The 17,343-nt window shown below is 31.0% G+C and overlaps 1 protein-coding gene across 1 annotated transcript; it reads right to left on the bottom strand.

The window, feature by feature from the left end:
- Positions 1 to 3,616: 3,616 nt before the first annotated feature.
- On the bottom strand, positions 3,617 to 14,861 carry LOC139513597 (uncharacterized). The gene is made up of 7 exons (XM_071302242.1): positions 14,647 to 14,861; positions 13,481 to 13,574; positions 12,654 to 12,787; positions 8,875 to 8,962; positions 8,372 to 8,472; positions 7,177 to 7,300; positions 3,617 to 3,821 (listed from the first exon to the last, which is right to left on the bottom strand). Exons 1-7 carry the CDS (start codon positions 14,826 to 14,828, stop codon positions 3,726 to 3,728), a joined length of 819 nt encoding a protein of 272 aa, XP_071158343.1. The 5' UTR covers positions 14,829 to 14,861; the 3' UTR covers positions 3,617 to 3,725.
- Positions 14,862 to 17,343: the final 2,482 nt, after the last annotated feature.

Below are 17,343 nucleotides of genomic sequence, written 5' to 3'. Positions count from 1 at the left end.
TTCTGGTACTAAGATGACTGTGTAAGTCAAATTCGAGATATAAGTCTAAAAATGAGGCGGAGGAAGCCGTGTCTGTTGTTTCCTTAATTTCTAGTTCTGGAGATATATTAATGGGACCCAATCAGAAAAGTTCGGATTGTTTATGGAAAGAACATCATCAATATATCTGAAAGTGAAATTAAATAATCTGGTTTCTTTGATCCTCTTGCTTTTGACAAGTGTCTGAAGGAACTCCGATTCATATGAAAAAAGGAAAAGGTCGGCAAGGAGAGGCGCACATGTTGAAAAAGTCTACCTCCAAACTCAACAAATATGTTGTCAATAAGAAACTCCAGCATACTGATCACTTGTTCTTCTGTGTAGCATGTTTTACCTTTTTGTTTTTCGCTGTTAACAAATTATGCCTTATGATATCACAAAGTAATACATTGTTCTTTCCCCCTATTTGCCATTTATATAACAACATTGTTCTTTTTTTCTTTCTGTCATATACAACATTTGACTTTTTGTTCTTAATAATATAACATTGTACTTTTTGTTTTTTGTCATACACAACATTGTTCTTATTTTCTTTGTCATATATATGTACATTGTTCTTTTTTTCTTTGTCATATACACGTACAACAGGGTTCTTTTTTCACTTTGTCATATACACCTTCAACATTGTCCTTTTTTCACTTTGTCATATGCACGTACAACATTGTTCTACAAGCGTAAACACTTTCAACAAAATTCGAAATAGTGCCCTTTTACGTTCACTTTGCCTTTATATCGTATATAATTCGGGGAGTGGGAAAAAAGTATTAATAACCATACACATTATTTTTGATAAAAAGAAACAACAACCCCGAAACATTGCTTTATAATTTTTTGAAAGATATACTAGTCGTTGGACAAAAGTGAGTTCCTACTAAAAAAATGCCCTATCATTTCAACTAAAATCGATATTTTTCAAAAAGTTATTACCGAGTAACTGTATGAGCGATTTTTATAAAATAGCTACCATAAGATGCCGAAATGTGTGAAGCTTTATTGTTTATTTGGCCATGATGATAATTCATTCTTATGTCAAATATATGACGAGGTGAGCACAAAGAAAAATATTTCTTGAAAAGTTTGCTACGTATATTACTACCAAATTAAAATGGTGAAAATTTGCATTTGTGTTTAACCAATTAGATAATAAAAACGCACCTCACCAAAATTATAGCCAAGTAAAAAATTAAACTTCAGACATTTCTGCATCTTATTTTATAAGAATCGCTCATAGATTTACTTGGTAATAATTTTTTTGAAAAATATCGATTTTAGTTGAAATGATAGGACATTTTTTGAATGGGAACTCACTTTTGTCCTATGACTAGTGATCAAAGTTTGTATGGTTGATGGATGAATGACGTTCAGCGTCAAATATTACATGTTTATTCATGACAATTACCTATGAATATGTCATACATTAAATCTGACTGATACCCTAAGTTGTTTTCTTTAACATATAATATATGTACATGCTAAACTGGATAGCACATCCTCATTTTTACGAAAATGCTGTTTACCGTGCCTGGAAATTTAGAAACGATTCTGGTAAACTTATCAAAACTTGAAATAAACGTATTCTAAAAGGTTCCCGATTCAACACTGTAATTAGATCTTTAAATATTATTTTCATTGGTATTAATATTGATTTTATTATCAGTAAATCAAAAGCAAACTACATATTTTGTGTATCTTGGCATTACACAATGTCATGTTTTTCTCTGACTGTTTATGAAGTCTTTACACTAAATTCATTGGATTTTGGATGTGCACTGATGAATAATTTAGTCTTAGATGCCTGATTTGTTTTATTATAGTTGTTATTGGATGTGAACTAGCTTCCAGGAATTGCGAGTACTCTTAGATATGTACCGTTAGTGTCTTTTTGTTATTGGGATACACAAGTACCCGGCCACGTCTATTCTTTGTTTTTGTTAGATGTATTTCATGTTGTACTGTTACACCGATTTCACAGATAAAAGGAGGGTGGGGATCTCACTAAGATGTTTAACTCCAACATATTCAGTATATATGTGCCTGTCCCAAGTCCGGCGCCTGTAATTCAGTGGTTGTCGTTTGTTGCTGTGTTACATATTTGTTTTTCGTTATTTTTTCGATTATTGAAGCCGACTATTCGATCTTTTTAAATGTGCTTTGCTCATTGTTGAAGGCCGTACGGTGACCAATAGTTACTTTGTTAATGTTGGTGTCATTTGATTTCTTCGTGGCCAATAAAATGGTGTTCAAGAGTAAAAACTTCCGTATATTTTGTATTCTGTATAATAATAAATAAATTGTACTGAAAAATACTTCTTAAATTTGATTTTCAAAGGTTAGAAAAATAACCGCCAGCGCCGTACGTCAAAGATAGCAACTGGCAATGTTCATTGTTTTTGATATCATGTTATTACTTTGTATGCTGACCTACTTTTGTCGTGTTGTTTTTGGTAACAGGAACGTACGTTTATTATATATCACCATATTAATATGTTTCATCTGTATACCCTTTTTGTCTACCATGTTGCCGATAGCAGTATGACTCGCCGTGAACACAATTTGATATGGAGACAAGCGTTTTGTTTTGAAATTTCGTACATGAGGCATTTGCCTCAATGTAGTTACGGCCCTGTTAAAATAAAAGTGGGGTAAGGTTTCCTGAGACGATATACCTCAAGTTAAATGAAACCAATTTTCAGACATTTCAAGTATATTTGAATAATATTTATACTTTTATTATTAAAAAAATTGGGAAGTGTATCCCGATTTTTTTGGGGAAAAAGATGAATTTATGAAGAATCTGGTGCCATCTCATACTTTCGATTAGACCTACTACTGAGTTATTTTTTCAATACATTGCAAGTCAGGTTATTTATTTTCAAACTACCACAGAACAAACCATTTATTTTTGTGATTATCACGGCTGAGTTATTTATTTTCAAAATCCTCCTGCCCCCCCCCCCCCCCCCAGAATATCAAAAGGTCGTCCCCTTAGTACCGGTAAGATGATAGACATGCATTTAATGTAAGCCGATTGAATTCAGTTTGTAGAAAAGGGAAATAACGTTGCGTAGAGACAGGCTTTATTTTTTTTTGCTATCATAAAACATTAAAAAAAAATGATTTTGCAGATATTTAAATGAATGGCAGATAGAGAATAGAAAAAAAACCAATTTGAAATGCGTTATCCTGACACTGTACGCACCGGAACTGGACTTATGATAAATATATTTCAATAAGACCAACTTTTTGGGATTTTATTACTTCTTATTCTGTAATATCCGTAAAATAAAAGTGATTAAAAGTCGTCACAACGTGGAAGTTGAAGTAAAAGCTGGCAGCTCTCTCCACTTAATCATCATCATATTACCATTTATAGAACTGACATTTTCGTATGAAAAACATGTAACAATGAGAATAAAATAAATTCAAGATGGAGTTTTGTGTACAAAATTAAAGTACAGTATTCCAATATATGGTTATGTTCAAAATTGAACAATATAATTTTTGAAATATAACTTATATTTGGATCAGTCAATTTTTCGTTATTGGCGAATCTATAGGACCATAAAAGGACACAAAATGTATCTTCTCTTTTAATATGTCATTTACACACAGTAGTCACTTTATAAACAATAACGAACAGTTCACACAGAGAACGACATTCTTAGTGATTCTATGAGTCAATATATTTAGATTTGTTGTGGTTGTTGGTTTATTCTTTGTTTTTCGTCAATTTCGTCGTATTCCGATTTTCTTCCACATGTAAAGACATAAACTACCCCAGCCTACAAGAGATACCATACATTATATAAAGTTATATAGTTATTTTTTTTAAATTTTACACATTAGTGAATTTTATTTATTATAATCTCAATTATTGCACGGACCACTCCACATATGTATAACTGTACCTGTATCTGAATAAGAACTAGTGTTGGACGTTTACAATCTGAATGAAATATAGTACTTCATCAATACCATCACCTTGTCTCATGAATATACAGTCCTATTTTATTCATTTTTTATCTTCAAGCTTTGTTTTGTATACAATTATTAATTTGTTTTGTATAAACTATATATCATTATATAATCTATGCCGTTAGTTTTCTCGTTTGTATTGTTTTACATTTGTCATTTCGGGACCTTTTATAGCTGACTATGCGGTGTGTGCTTTGCTCTTTGGTGAAGGCCGTACAGTGATCTATAATAGTTGTTAATTTCTGTCTCAGTTGGTCGCTTGTGGGGAGTTGTCTCATTGGCAATCATACCACATATTTTTTTTTATATATATTTGTACCATTATTTTTTTAAAAACTATCGATTGCTACGTTCCGAAAAAACTACTACACGAGAGGACGTTCCACCGATGTATCAAAAATTTATAATGACAATTATATTTCATTTTGAAAATTTTAAGAAAATTGAAAATATTTTTTTTAAGTTTCCATGGAATGGCAAACCAGATAAAATCAAAAGAAATGTACTAATTGGATCATATGATACTGGTGGACTAAAGATGCCTCATATTGAATCCTTCTGTTATTCACTAAAAATGACATGGATCTATAAATTATTAGACCCTTTTAATCATTCTCCTTGGAAAATTCTTTTTAATGATAAATATAGAAAATATGGTGCAGATAAAATATGGATGATGAATAAGGATAGTATTGAACAAAGGAGTAGGTTCAATAAGACCCCTTTTTGGCCCCAAAATTAGGCAGTTTTGCAAAATTGTGAAAATGTAATCGTTTAGCTATTGTTTGGAAAGAAGAATGCTTCTGCTACATAAACATGTGCTGTTTTTGACAATACAATGTACATATATCGTGTACTAGCATCATAAAGTCATGCTTAATTACTGAAATCTTCACAATTATAGCATTTTAGTTAAATTTTAGACGGTTTCCGTCTTAAATGAAAGTGGCCGCATTCGCGTTCATTCATAATATTGAAATGTAAGTTGTATTTGATGATAATACATAACATATATAAAGGTTGAGGATGAACACGGATGCGGCCACTTTCATTTTTGACGAAAACCATCTGAAAAGTGACGTTTTTTGGCATATTTGATAGATTTTTCACATTTAAACTTCAATCGGAGCGTTTTTAATGACTGAATCAGTTAAAATATTTTACATAAACTTATCGAATCAATTGAAATAGACACTTAAGTGTTTAAAAAGTGTCATAAATATCTCGTTAGATGAAACTGAAATTTGGGGCCAAAATCGGCCCTTACCGGACCTACTCCTTTCAATATATTTTAATAGATTTTGGAAGGACATCCTACTAAATTGGGCTAAACTGAGGAATGCTACCCATGACCATAATGATTTTATGGGTCAACCTATTTGGTTTAATACACTTTTAAAAATTGATAATAAAACTATTTTTTATGAAAAATGGTGTGAGGCAGGAATATTTTTTGTCAATGATTTACTGAACGAGAACAATGAATTTCTGTCTTTTAATCAATTTAAAGAAACATATGATATTGATACAAATTTTCTTCAATTCTATGGTATATATCATATGATCCCAAGCAGTTGGAAGGACCACATCAAAAACTGTGAAAAGAAAATCAACATTACTTGTGATAATTTAGACTTTTTGAAAACAAATCAGAAATCATGCCCATATTTTTATAAATTATTTTTGTCTACTTATCATGAAAACCCCATAAAATCACAAAATAAATGGAAAGAAATTTTGCATATGGAAATAGCTAACTGGGATCTTTTCTATATGCATCCTTTCAAGTGTTCTTTGAGTAATAAAATGATCATTTTTCAATACAAAATTCTGCAAAGAATTTTATGCACAAATGATCTGCTATATAAGTGTAAACTTAAAGAAACACACCTATGCAGTTTTTGCAATGAAACAAAAGAGACAATAGAACATATTTTTTGGGAATGCAACATTGTCAAAAACTTTTGGCTCCAACTAGTTGATACACTACTTTCAGATTGTAATTATGAGCTTCTGATATCAAAACAAAACATCCTCTTGGGATCAGATATTATAGATATCTCGGGAAATTTTTTCACTGTTCTCATGAAGTACTATATTTATTCTTGTAGATTGAACTCACTGGTACCTTGTGTTAAGATTGCACTAAAGAAATTGAAAAAATATTATACTATTGAAAAACTATCTTCCACTTTTCACAGTTCTCCTGCAATAGGTGAAAAAATAGAAAAAAAATGGGAACCATTTCAACAACTAATTTTATGATACAAGAAAGATAACTCATATTTGACTGAAAACAACTGGATGCACATCACAATTGGACAGTGGTTAGTGTGCATCCTATAGATATTATATATATATATGTATGGAAGATTTAAATATGTGTTACTATGTTATGATAATAGGAGTTAAACTACTGTTTTTTTTTATATATGATTTCTAGATATTTTTGGGAGAAAAAATAACAACAAAATATAGATATATGTCACTATATATATACAATTTATTTTTAATTATTTTTTTATTATGAGTACATGTATGAATAGAATAATTAGGTTGCATTAATAATAATTATAATCGTTTAATATCAATTTAATCGGATATGAATATAAGTCAATGATTTTTTATATTTATTTTATTTATTTTTTGTTTGTTTGTTTTTTGTACTTTTTGTTTTTGTTTGTTTGTTTTTTTGTTTTTTTGTTTTTTGTTTTTTGTATTTTTTTGTATGGGGAGGGGGATGTTCATATAAGCACTGACACTGACAGGTCAAAATGAATAAACATGTTTTGTATTTTTCTTTGATAAAATGCATATAAATATTGTATGAGGTGAAGAAATACAAAATAAAGAATTATAAAAATAAAATAAAATTATATTTCATAAATACGACAACAATTATGTGTGCACACCACGCGTATCTGGTATAAAATTCATTAACAATGCTCAAGATAGGAAAGTTTGAAAAAACAAAAAATAAATGGTTTAGAACAAAAAAATAGACCGAGGTGGTTTTATTCGAAATCTACAGTAGATTTGATAATTCATAAATACCGCAGTAATTGCTACTTGGCTGCTGATATTTTTGGGGATTGAAAGTGCAGCGACAGTAGCAAATATCGAGACCTAAAGGCTTTGAATATCCAAATATAAAGTACATACCTTTATTGAGGAGCCCACGGCTGACCAGAACGGATAATTAGGTATTATTTCTTTCCCTGTAGCTCCATTTATCTTTTGATATGCCATACCTCCCAGTAAATATACTCCAATTAAACAAGCAATTCTACAGTACGAAAACAATCATAATTTTGTGTTGGTCAATCATAATGGTTTAAAAACAAAAACAACCTACTCCCGAGTACGATAGATATGATGCAAAAGAACATATTATAATCTCCAAAAAGAATCACCATATTAGCCATTTTTGAACTAAACATGCAGATTTTATTTCGGAGTCGTAGGATGATAAAAAGCAAAATTTGACATCCCTCAAAGGAGTAACTAACGGCTAAATATTTACTAAAACCATTCAAATAGGATGAAAGTCAGACTAACGTACTTTTATACATCTTACAAACAGTTTATTTTCAAAATATTGTTGACATTTTGCTAATTGTATCTTAGTAACGCACTTTCTCATAGACACCTAATGTTTCCAAAGGAGCCATGCAAATTAGGTCAAGGTCAGATAAATTCTGAAACACCTTAAATCAAAGTAATGCATCACCTATAGTTGACATACTACTTAAAATAGTACACGTATCTCGAAAAAGAACATAAAAACGAAAACTTAGTTAACATTGACAAATTATAAACCATTCAAAGGAGATAAATAAATAAAAGTCAGATGAGACACATAGGACAGACATCTTCACTCAGGATACACATTTAAGGGTGCCTTAATTTATAGAGCTACATAAATGGTTAGGGAACGACCATTTAACTTCAGGGTTGTGGTCTAGCAGATGACAACAAAAATTATTCTGAATTCAGATTTTTCATATAATACCTTATAGTGTTAAATTCTAAAATAATTTGATTGATAGCATAGAAAGAAAACAAAAATTCCGCGCTTTTTTTTTCTGACGCAGGCTAAAATCCATACCACCTTTGGAGTTGAATGGTTGCTACCTTAATTATTAGAATTTTTACAAGCCCCACTCTTAATGTTGCCTTTTTTACATCTCGAATAGGGATTGTTAACAAATAGTTTTCAAAAATGTAATGTTCGTAATATGCTACTTGCTTTATTCAATTAGACTGATTTGATATTCCTAAGTGTAAACTTTTTTAATGAAAGAGTTAACAAAGTGTGCTCTTTACACATTTACTTCTTCCGTTTATTAATACTTACATTATACCTATTACGGATCCTGCACTCAAACCACTGTCCGGATTTGATATAGTTGGAGACGTCGTAAATCGACATGTATGCTTGCTATGTAACTCAAAGTACTGCAAACGAAAACATATGAGAATGTATGTATTTTGTGGAATCAGATGTGATCATATTTGGATTTATTCGTTCTATCATACATGTTATGGTCTGTTTCTTTCAGTTCTATAAATCTTCAACAATGTTTACTTTCCTGTACTAAATTCCTATAGAATCCCGAAAGGATTTTTGCATGTTTTCTTTTAAACATGGGTCATGACTTTTTCGTTCCGAGCAGATCTATATGACTACAATTTGTTAAGAAATACGTATTTCTCGATGGTACATAAAACAAATGGATGGATTTTAAGTGCATCATACGTCTAACATTTGAATTGAATATGGTGTTAATATTTTATGAAAAATCTTTAAAGCATAAAAAGTATGATATTGATCTACTAGTATATGACTTGATAACTTACATATTTACCACTCCCTGCAGGCTCTTCACCTTTGACTATGAATTGTCCTTCCTGGGTTTTATCACAGAACAATATTAAATATGCTGTCCTGTGAATAGTGAATAGTGATTACAGATTATACATTACATTTAAACTGTTTCTATGTGCGTGTGCATGTGGCTTAGAACTCATTAATATTTGAACACTGTATAAAGTCCTTATGGAAAATGATACTGAAAAGTGTCTGCGTTTTTAGAATTTTTGTTTTTCTATTTGTCAAGGTACTATAATAAATGTACTAAATTCAACACGGATTTTTCATTTAACAATTTGTTTATAAAACTGTTATCAGTGTCCTATCCAAGAATTTTAACCAACGATACATAAAGTACTGCAAAAGAATTTTCTATCAGCTGAACTGTTTTCTTGCCATGTGACCAAAACAGCAACTATTGGTTATTTCTATGTCGTCGTACCCGATTACGTTCCTTTTGGAATTCATGCGATTGCGACAGTTTTTGTTTCTTAACTTGCGAGTTGTATTAAAAAAAAATGCTTAATGATATTTGAACATCGGAAATCTACTGTCGCTTCTTATTAATGCAATCAAGTCTTTGTACTTGTATTGTTTGTTGTATGTTGTATGTTCCATGTGTTCAGTTTCATTGACAAATACCAAAATCACTCTCTTTGTTTTGGCTTATAGTTTTAAGATTTTTAAAAGTAATTATTGTTTTGGATATCTGCGTTTACTTTTCAAACACAGTTAACCATAAATAAACATTCGATCCAATACAATGTGACCTCATATGGTGGATGGTCTAGGGCAGGGGTTATCTGCCCATTGTTTCTTCCTTTCGGAGGGATCGGTGTTCGTGGTTGGTGCGGTCTTTAATACTACGAGATATGTTTTTCCATTGCTGTTATCCCTTTTTGTGTATCATAACTTGCAATGCGACGTCGGTAGAGACAAGATTTATAAAATACAAATCATTTGTTAACATTATTAGAGTGCTTACATAGGCTATGCCTGTTTCCCAATCCAATTCAATTTATTTGAATAAAATATTGTTTAAACTAATTAAACATCATTACAATAAACGGAGTAGGTCCGGTAAAGGCCGATTTTGGCCCCAAATTTCAGGTTCGTCTGATGAAAGATTTTGGACACTTTTTGTACACGTAAGTGTCTACTTCAGTCGATTCAATTGATTTATGTGTAAGATTTGAACTGTTTTTATCATTACAGACGCTCAGATTCAGGCTAAATTATGAAAAATCTATCGTCAAATATGCCAAAATGTGTCACTATCCAGATGTTTTTTTGCCATAAATGAAAGTGGCCGCATCTATGTTCACTCTCAACCTTTATATATGTTATGCATTATCATCACATACAACTTAGATTTAAATATCAAGAATGGACACAAATGCAGCCACTTCTATTAAAGACGGAAACCGTCTAAAATTTAACTCAAATGCCAAAATTGTAAAGATTTCAGTAATTTAGCGTGACTTAATGATGCTAGTACTCGGTATATGTGTATTGTATGGTAAAAAAACAACCCATATTTATGTAACAGAAGTATTTTACTTTCCAGTAAATAGCTAACAGTTTATATTTTAACAATTTCGTAAACTGCTCATATCCAACTCAGTTAGACATCACGTGACTTTTGTGGCGTATTCTGGCCGCCATTTTGTATTATATTTCCCCATATAAAATGCATAGATGCTTCAATAAAGTTTAATTTTCTCATAAACCTGACCAGTTTTCTAAGTTTTGCAAATCAATCCTTGATATTCAAACATATTTTTATCAAACAATGTTGGTCCTAACAGTTTAATTTTTGATTAAAGTCGGTCATTTTAGACTTATAAAAACATGCACTTTTCTCGTCATTTCTCCGTTGCCTCAATGCTAAATTACCGATACCCATGTCTACTTGTACAACAAATAAAGAAATTCCGTACATTAAAAACACACTTTGCAAATCGATTAAGTATATTAAAACATATATCTGGCGAAAAATACTACTTAAAACAGTTTAATTTCATGTCAAAGTCGGTCAAATATCGATTTAAAAAATGGAATTTTTCGGAATTTTTCAAAATGGCGGATGATGAATATCCCATAATATGGAAATGTTGCATCAAATCAAGGATTTGTATAGTAAGACTTTCCTAGATTATATTAATATTTTCATGCAGAATCTCTGATGTTTCTGTTCTTTTCTTTGGTGATATTTCGGTATGATTGATTTCAAAATTTCTTGATAAAAAAAAATATTTTAAGTGTGACACGGGAACATTTGTTTGACAGATATCCAGGATATACTGTTACCAGAAAATAGTTTACAATATAAAAAAATTTCTCTTCTTTTTTTATAGGTGTTTTCCGGTATATTTTATCTTTCTTTAGAAATGTATTTATACATCCCTTTTAGAACAAAAAATGTTTTCATCCCATGAGAAAAAAACCAATGCCCGAAAATTAATATAGATAAATATTCTATACCTTTAAAATTTCGAATGTAGGACAGAAAGTCACAGGACAAAAAGTAACGGACAAAAAGTCACGGACAAAAAGTCACAGGACAAAAAGTCACAATTAATTTTTTCTGACTATTTTCTTTGAATAAAAAATTCTTATTTCTACAAACATATTTTTGTATTTCTTTTGAAGTATTGTAGGAAATCTGACTTAATAAACAAAATTTATCAAAAAAATATCAAAGTAAATCAAATAATTGTTAAAAAAAAAATGTCAAATGGCTTAATTGACACTTGAAAGGCTTCAAAGAAAGAAATCTTTCTTTTGCATGATTAAAATTAAATAAATCTTCATTTTTCAAGTATAATGACACATTTCCTAAGCTTTTATATGAATATATGTATAAAAAAGTAAATATTTCAAGATATTTCTCTTATATATTCAAACAATTGTCAACATATTATTTGAGACTTTTTGTCCTGTGACTTTTTGTTCTACCAAATTTGTGACTTTATGTCCTGTGACTTTTTGTCCTGTGACTTTCTGTCCGTTTACCAAAATTTCATCCCTTTACAGAACAGGTGAACTCTGACTTGGGTTGTAATGTTACATAACAATACAGTGTCAGGTAGACGTGCAAATTAAAAGCAACCAGTTGACATTAAACATCCTGTGTGTACATGTATTACCAGAGTTTAAATTTTGCGATATACAAAAGTTTTCATAAATGTTCAAATAAACTTTCTCTTATTTTCCCGTTTCAAATCAGAAAAAGTATCTATCATAATAAACTTTAAGAAACTATGAATATTATGAAAATGTCTTTAAGAAAATATTTTTTTTGCTTAAAAGATTTTCAAATATTTTTATTTTTCCATAATTATTTAAAAAAAATATTATGATTCAAATTTAAATTCAAGTGGATTTTATTTTTATTTTATAGGAAATTCAACGAGATTTCATTGCATATGATTAATTTTTTTTTCTAATTCAATGTTTTAAGCTAAATCCAGGCATTTAATGAATCGATATGAAGTTTAACATTTGTAAAAAATATTTTATTGTTTACATTTCAACAGAGACCTATAATACGATTGCTCTGATTTCAACAATATTGTATATCCTATAATATCTATCGACAGAGTTATCGGTCCTGAATAGGACTGACATAGTTGGGTATGAAATTTTGGGGCCAAAAAGGGGTCTAACTATACCTACTCCTTTACTGTTTGTAATTTAGGTAATGAATGATACCTCATTTCTGTCTGAGTACTTTTGATTACAACTCGATTACAAGATGCATTACCTGTTCTCTTCACCTGTTATACCATATTGAAGTTGAAGGTCGCCGTTTACTTCGTTATGATCGAACTTTGCGTTCATCATATTTCCAATTGGTACATATTTCGGAATGGGTGCCCCAGCAATAACTTCACACATCTAAAAAAGAAAATGTCTCTCTCTTGTACAATGTTTTTTTTTTTTTTTTTTTTTTTTTTTTTTTTAAATTAAAGTCAACTGAAGATATACAATGTTAAAGAGATGTACGGAAGCGTATTAGCGCCACACATTTTTTATAATTTTGTTTTCCTATCTTTGCGTTACAACGCAAACCTTTGCATTATAACGCAAACATTTGCGAAATAAGCAAGCATTTGCGTAAAAACGCAAACCGTTGCGTCATAACGCAAACATATGCGTAATAACATAAACATTTGTTTTATTTGATTTCCTATTTAAGATTCAAAGAGGAAACAGCAGTTATAAATGGAGGAGGCTGTATATATTAAAATTTATCACCTTTGTAGTCATTGCAAAGTAAAATGCTTGCATAATTAGAACATATCATTAACTATAATGAGCAGAATAATATAAGAAGATGTGGTATGAGTGCCAATAAGAAAACTCTCCATCTAAGTCACTATTCGTATTCTATTTCTTTACCCACCATGATGTCCTAGATTAACAGTGACGCTTAAATCAGATAAAAATTCAATTAAATACGAAATTAAACAGCAATCTAAAATACAGTTTTAATGTTCACGCAAACAATACTATGAGCGGATTTGAAACATATATAAAAAAAAAATCCCGAACATTTGCAATCCAATATTAAAGATAAAATATTGTTACCGTGACGTTTGCGCACTCTCCTTCACTAAATAGATGACAAGGATTCCACGAGTATTTTGCTCCACCAAATATTTCAGAAGGAATATCTTTAAACCTAAATAATATATATATAAAGCAAGATCATATATAAAGCAAGATCACTGTCAATATCATAATTTGCTCCATCTAACGGGAAAACAATATTCTGCTCAATATATAATAAGATCCTGAAAGTGATATATACTATTTACAATTCTAGTGTACTCCTTGGAAAATGATGTATAAAAATAAATATACAGTAACAATATTATACTATTCCATTACTTGTTCTTTCTACCATGACCTCTTTGTTGGTTTGCTGCTTATGTGAAATGTAATGAAACAATTAAGGGTTTTCAATTGTACAGGATTTGGTTGCTCCATACAGAATATCTACGACAAATCTGACCAAGGATATATTTTGCTTGTCGTTACCACAGTTCTGTATTATATCCTCCGAATGCGAGTCATCGCCGGATTGGCACTGTCATGTGGAACATGACGAATGCCTACAGGATAGGAGGCACTGCGTACCCTTCCGAATCACCTACTGAGTTGACCGTCGTTTCAGGAGGGCTTCGAGTTTTGTAATTTTTTGTTTGGTCGTCAGTGAAGTGTTTTGTCTTTTGATATAATTTGATATTATTTAAAAAACAGAGCCATTTAAAAAAGTTCTTCAATCTTTATATCAAAAATGCGCAGTGTGAAAGTTTTTTATGTGTACTTTTGAATTTAATCATAATAAATATAAAACTAGTTCATGTTGTTTAAGGATGCCAAATGTGGTATCAGTGTATAAATCGGAGTTTAGTATGACGTTCATTATCACTGTACTAGTATACATATTTTTAAGGGGCCAGCTGAAGGACGCCTACGAGTGTGGGAGTTTCTCGCTACATTGAAGACCCATTGGTGGCCTTCGGCTGTTGTCTGCTCTATGGTCGGGTTGTTGTCGCTTTGAGACATTCCTCATTTCTTTTCTCAATTTTATTGTATCAAGACTTTAGTAGTAATGTATAGCGACGAATAACATGTTGATGTTATACTATTCAAACTCCTCTATTTATTCAAATTCTAAATGTTTTTTGAAGTTCTATATATATACTTCTGAGTGAATTGATCTCAGTGGAAAAGGCGCTACCTCTTACCTGGGTTCTGTGTCATTATCATTAGATAGAGATGTGAGATCTACGAAGTCCCCATTGGAATATTCGCACAAGCATGGACTTTTCTGTCTACAAACATCTATAATGGGGTGTGGATCATCGGAATAAACGTAACATGTCAATATAACAAGGGTGAAGAATATCAGCTGTGTGACGTCCGCCATGTTGGTCCAGATTAAAGTATTCGTCCATATCACAAGATAATCAAAGGCATGTGATGTATCAGTGTAACACAGTCAGATAAACTAATCATTTTACTCTTTGTTTTGATTTATCAACAAAAATTGATAAATTATAATCAAGGTTCAGATTGCCCCACATAAATGATACATGTTAAAAAAAATAGGGATCCGCTTAGTTTGGATTGGTGATGCAGTAATTCTTTTGGTTTTAATATTATAAAAATATAAACCTTATATGAAAAATTCAATTACACGGCCGACACTCGGCTAACCGAGAGATTAGTCGGTTAATCTATATTGAGTATGCAGCTATATGGGCGATTGGTCTGTTAATCGTGTTGGTTATACGTCTGTTAAGAGTAAAACGCTTAATTTAATGTTAAACTGTATTAAATATACAGATTTTTGGCATGTTATAAGAACCAAATCAAAAAAAGAAAAGTGTCTGACAAAATGATATCTATCATAGAACATTTTGCATTTGTAAAAACATTTCTTAGTCTGTGCAGTTTTCAGTAAAACTAAAAGGCGTCGCGCAAGTATGTAGTATTTATGCTTATACGCATAGCAATTTTTTGAATAAAAGGCGAAAAAAAGAAATTTAGATATCATTTAAAGGACAAAAAATAGTACTGTGGTTCTAAAAAATAAATTGACATTAGTAAATATTTCATAATTGTAAAATAAAATGAATAATACCACGTTTTAGTGAAAATTATGGGAATAAAGTCTGTTAATGGGTTGGACAATTGAAATGTGTCAGTTAAGAGTTATTTAGCCACGACAAATTTAAGATTGAGATGTTCCTGAGTAAACACAAATGACAATACGGTGCCACAGTATCCTAGAAAGAGGATTTTTATTTTGACTTTCTTCGCATTTTATTGAAGGGTGTGTCACTTCAATATAGCGTGATATGTATTGGCCTCTGGAATATGTATGAATGTTTTATTGACGTTTTCAAGCAGCCTTAATTTTTGTGTCTGTTTGAAGTAGCACGTTCTCAATTCCGACTGAAAGTGTCTTTCTAATTATAATTTACAACACAGGGTACATATAACGTGTTCTCGTTCCCATATGAACATGATATTTGTCACTGGACGTTAAACCCTAATTCGTCAGCATCATCCAATTGGTTCTTTTCTTCTATTACTAAATCATATGTTGTTTACAAATCACTCTAAAGAAGTAAACGGAAAGGAGCGAATGCAGCTACATTTGGTTATTTTAAGTTTCAATTAATTTTATTCCGTTTAGTTCCTTTCTACATAAGTGCAGAGGAGAAGTACAGTTGTCTATGGTGGCCGGTGAAGTCAATTTCGCGTTTTCGCGATATCGCTTTTCATGTTCTATAGGGCGAAAACGCGAAATAGCGAAAAGGCGAAATCGCAAAGTCGAAAACGCGAAAACGCGAAGTCGAAAACGAGAAATCGGTTTCGCATTTTCGCGTTTTCGACTTCGCAATTTCGCGGTTCCGCCATATAGAATATGTGAGGCGAAAACGCTAAAGCGCTAAAACGCAAAATGGCATTAACCTGCCACCATAGTTGTCCGCATGTAAACTTCTAGAATTTGTCACCAATATAAGTACATCGCAGTCCGTTACTGTTTCAACAGCCATCGGTGTTTCATGTGTGTATTCTTAAACAAGTATTATTTTTCTCTCGTTTTTAGCAATATATCACTCTCTACTGTCCTTATATATTATTCTATATTCTGCGTTTCCATCCAGATTCTCGTGTATACCATGAGGGTCCGGATTGGGGTGTTGTTTATTTCTGTATTCTTTAAATTGTTATGTCATTTTTTTCTACATTTTATTTATCTTACTCGTTATTCTTTCTTCATTTTTCATATTTTGTCATCCCAATATATTTTACTTACTGATGTTTAGTTACATCTCTGATTTATATTCTGGTTACCAATGTAGATGACAAATGTGTGTCATTCATGACAATTAAACAGAATCAACATGATTTATGCGATCATTCTTGGATGAAATTAATATTACTTTAATATTACACTTTTTGAAACCATTTTTATCGATTTTCAATTTCATGTGTTGTTTCCGTATATGTTATGTTTCATTGCTCATGTATTGTTTTCGTATATTTTAGCCGCTCGTCTTGAGCCTACTCATTTGATCCGATAACACCCCATCTATATAGCATTGCCAAATAAAATTATAATTTTATTGCCATTCAGAACTCTTAACAGACCAATTAACAGACCGGGTTTTATACATCCGACCCATGCATAAACAGACCAGGTTTTAAATAAAGATTGATTTATGTCACCAAAATACAGATGTTCGTGTAGATTTTTCACACAATGATTTCAATATGATTAACAAACATAATGCCTTTATTTTTTCGATGTTCAAAATATTGAATGCAAGTAAATTTAACCAATGTGTCATTTTGTGTACATGTTATGTGTGTAAAATGTGTATAAATTTATTGATGAGTAAACCGCCTTTTCATTTTATAGATCTTAC

This window comes from Mytilus edulis, chromosome 2, assembly GCF_963676685.1.
Source record: "Mytilus edulis chromosome 2, xbMytEdul2.2, whole genome shotgun sequence".
Lineage (NCBI taxonomy): Eukaryota > Metazoa > Mollusca > Bivalvia > Mytilida > Mytilidae > Mytilus > Mytilus edulis.
The sequence above is the reverse complement of the archived record's forward strand: the minus strand, read 5'-3'. Positions and strand labels throughout refer to the sequence as shown.

Bases quoted from the DNA above. Each gene is read 5' to 3' on its own strand.
- LOC139513597 (XM_071302242.1), bottom strand. From the start codon at position 14,828: ATGGCGGACGTCACACAGCTGATATTCTTCACCCTTGTTATATTGACA. The intron at 12,788-13,480 runs GTAACAATATTT...TTTCTTTTTTAG, and splicing joins GAGAGTGCGCAAACGTCACG to ATGTGTGAAGTTATTGCTGG. The intron at 8,473-8,874 runs GTAAGTTATCAA...TTTCGTTTGCAG, and splicing joins CTGCAGGGAGTGGTAAATAT to TACTTTGAGTTACATAGCAA.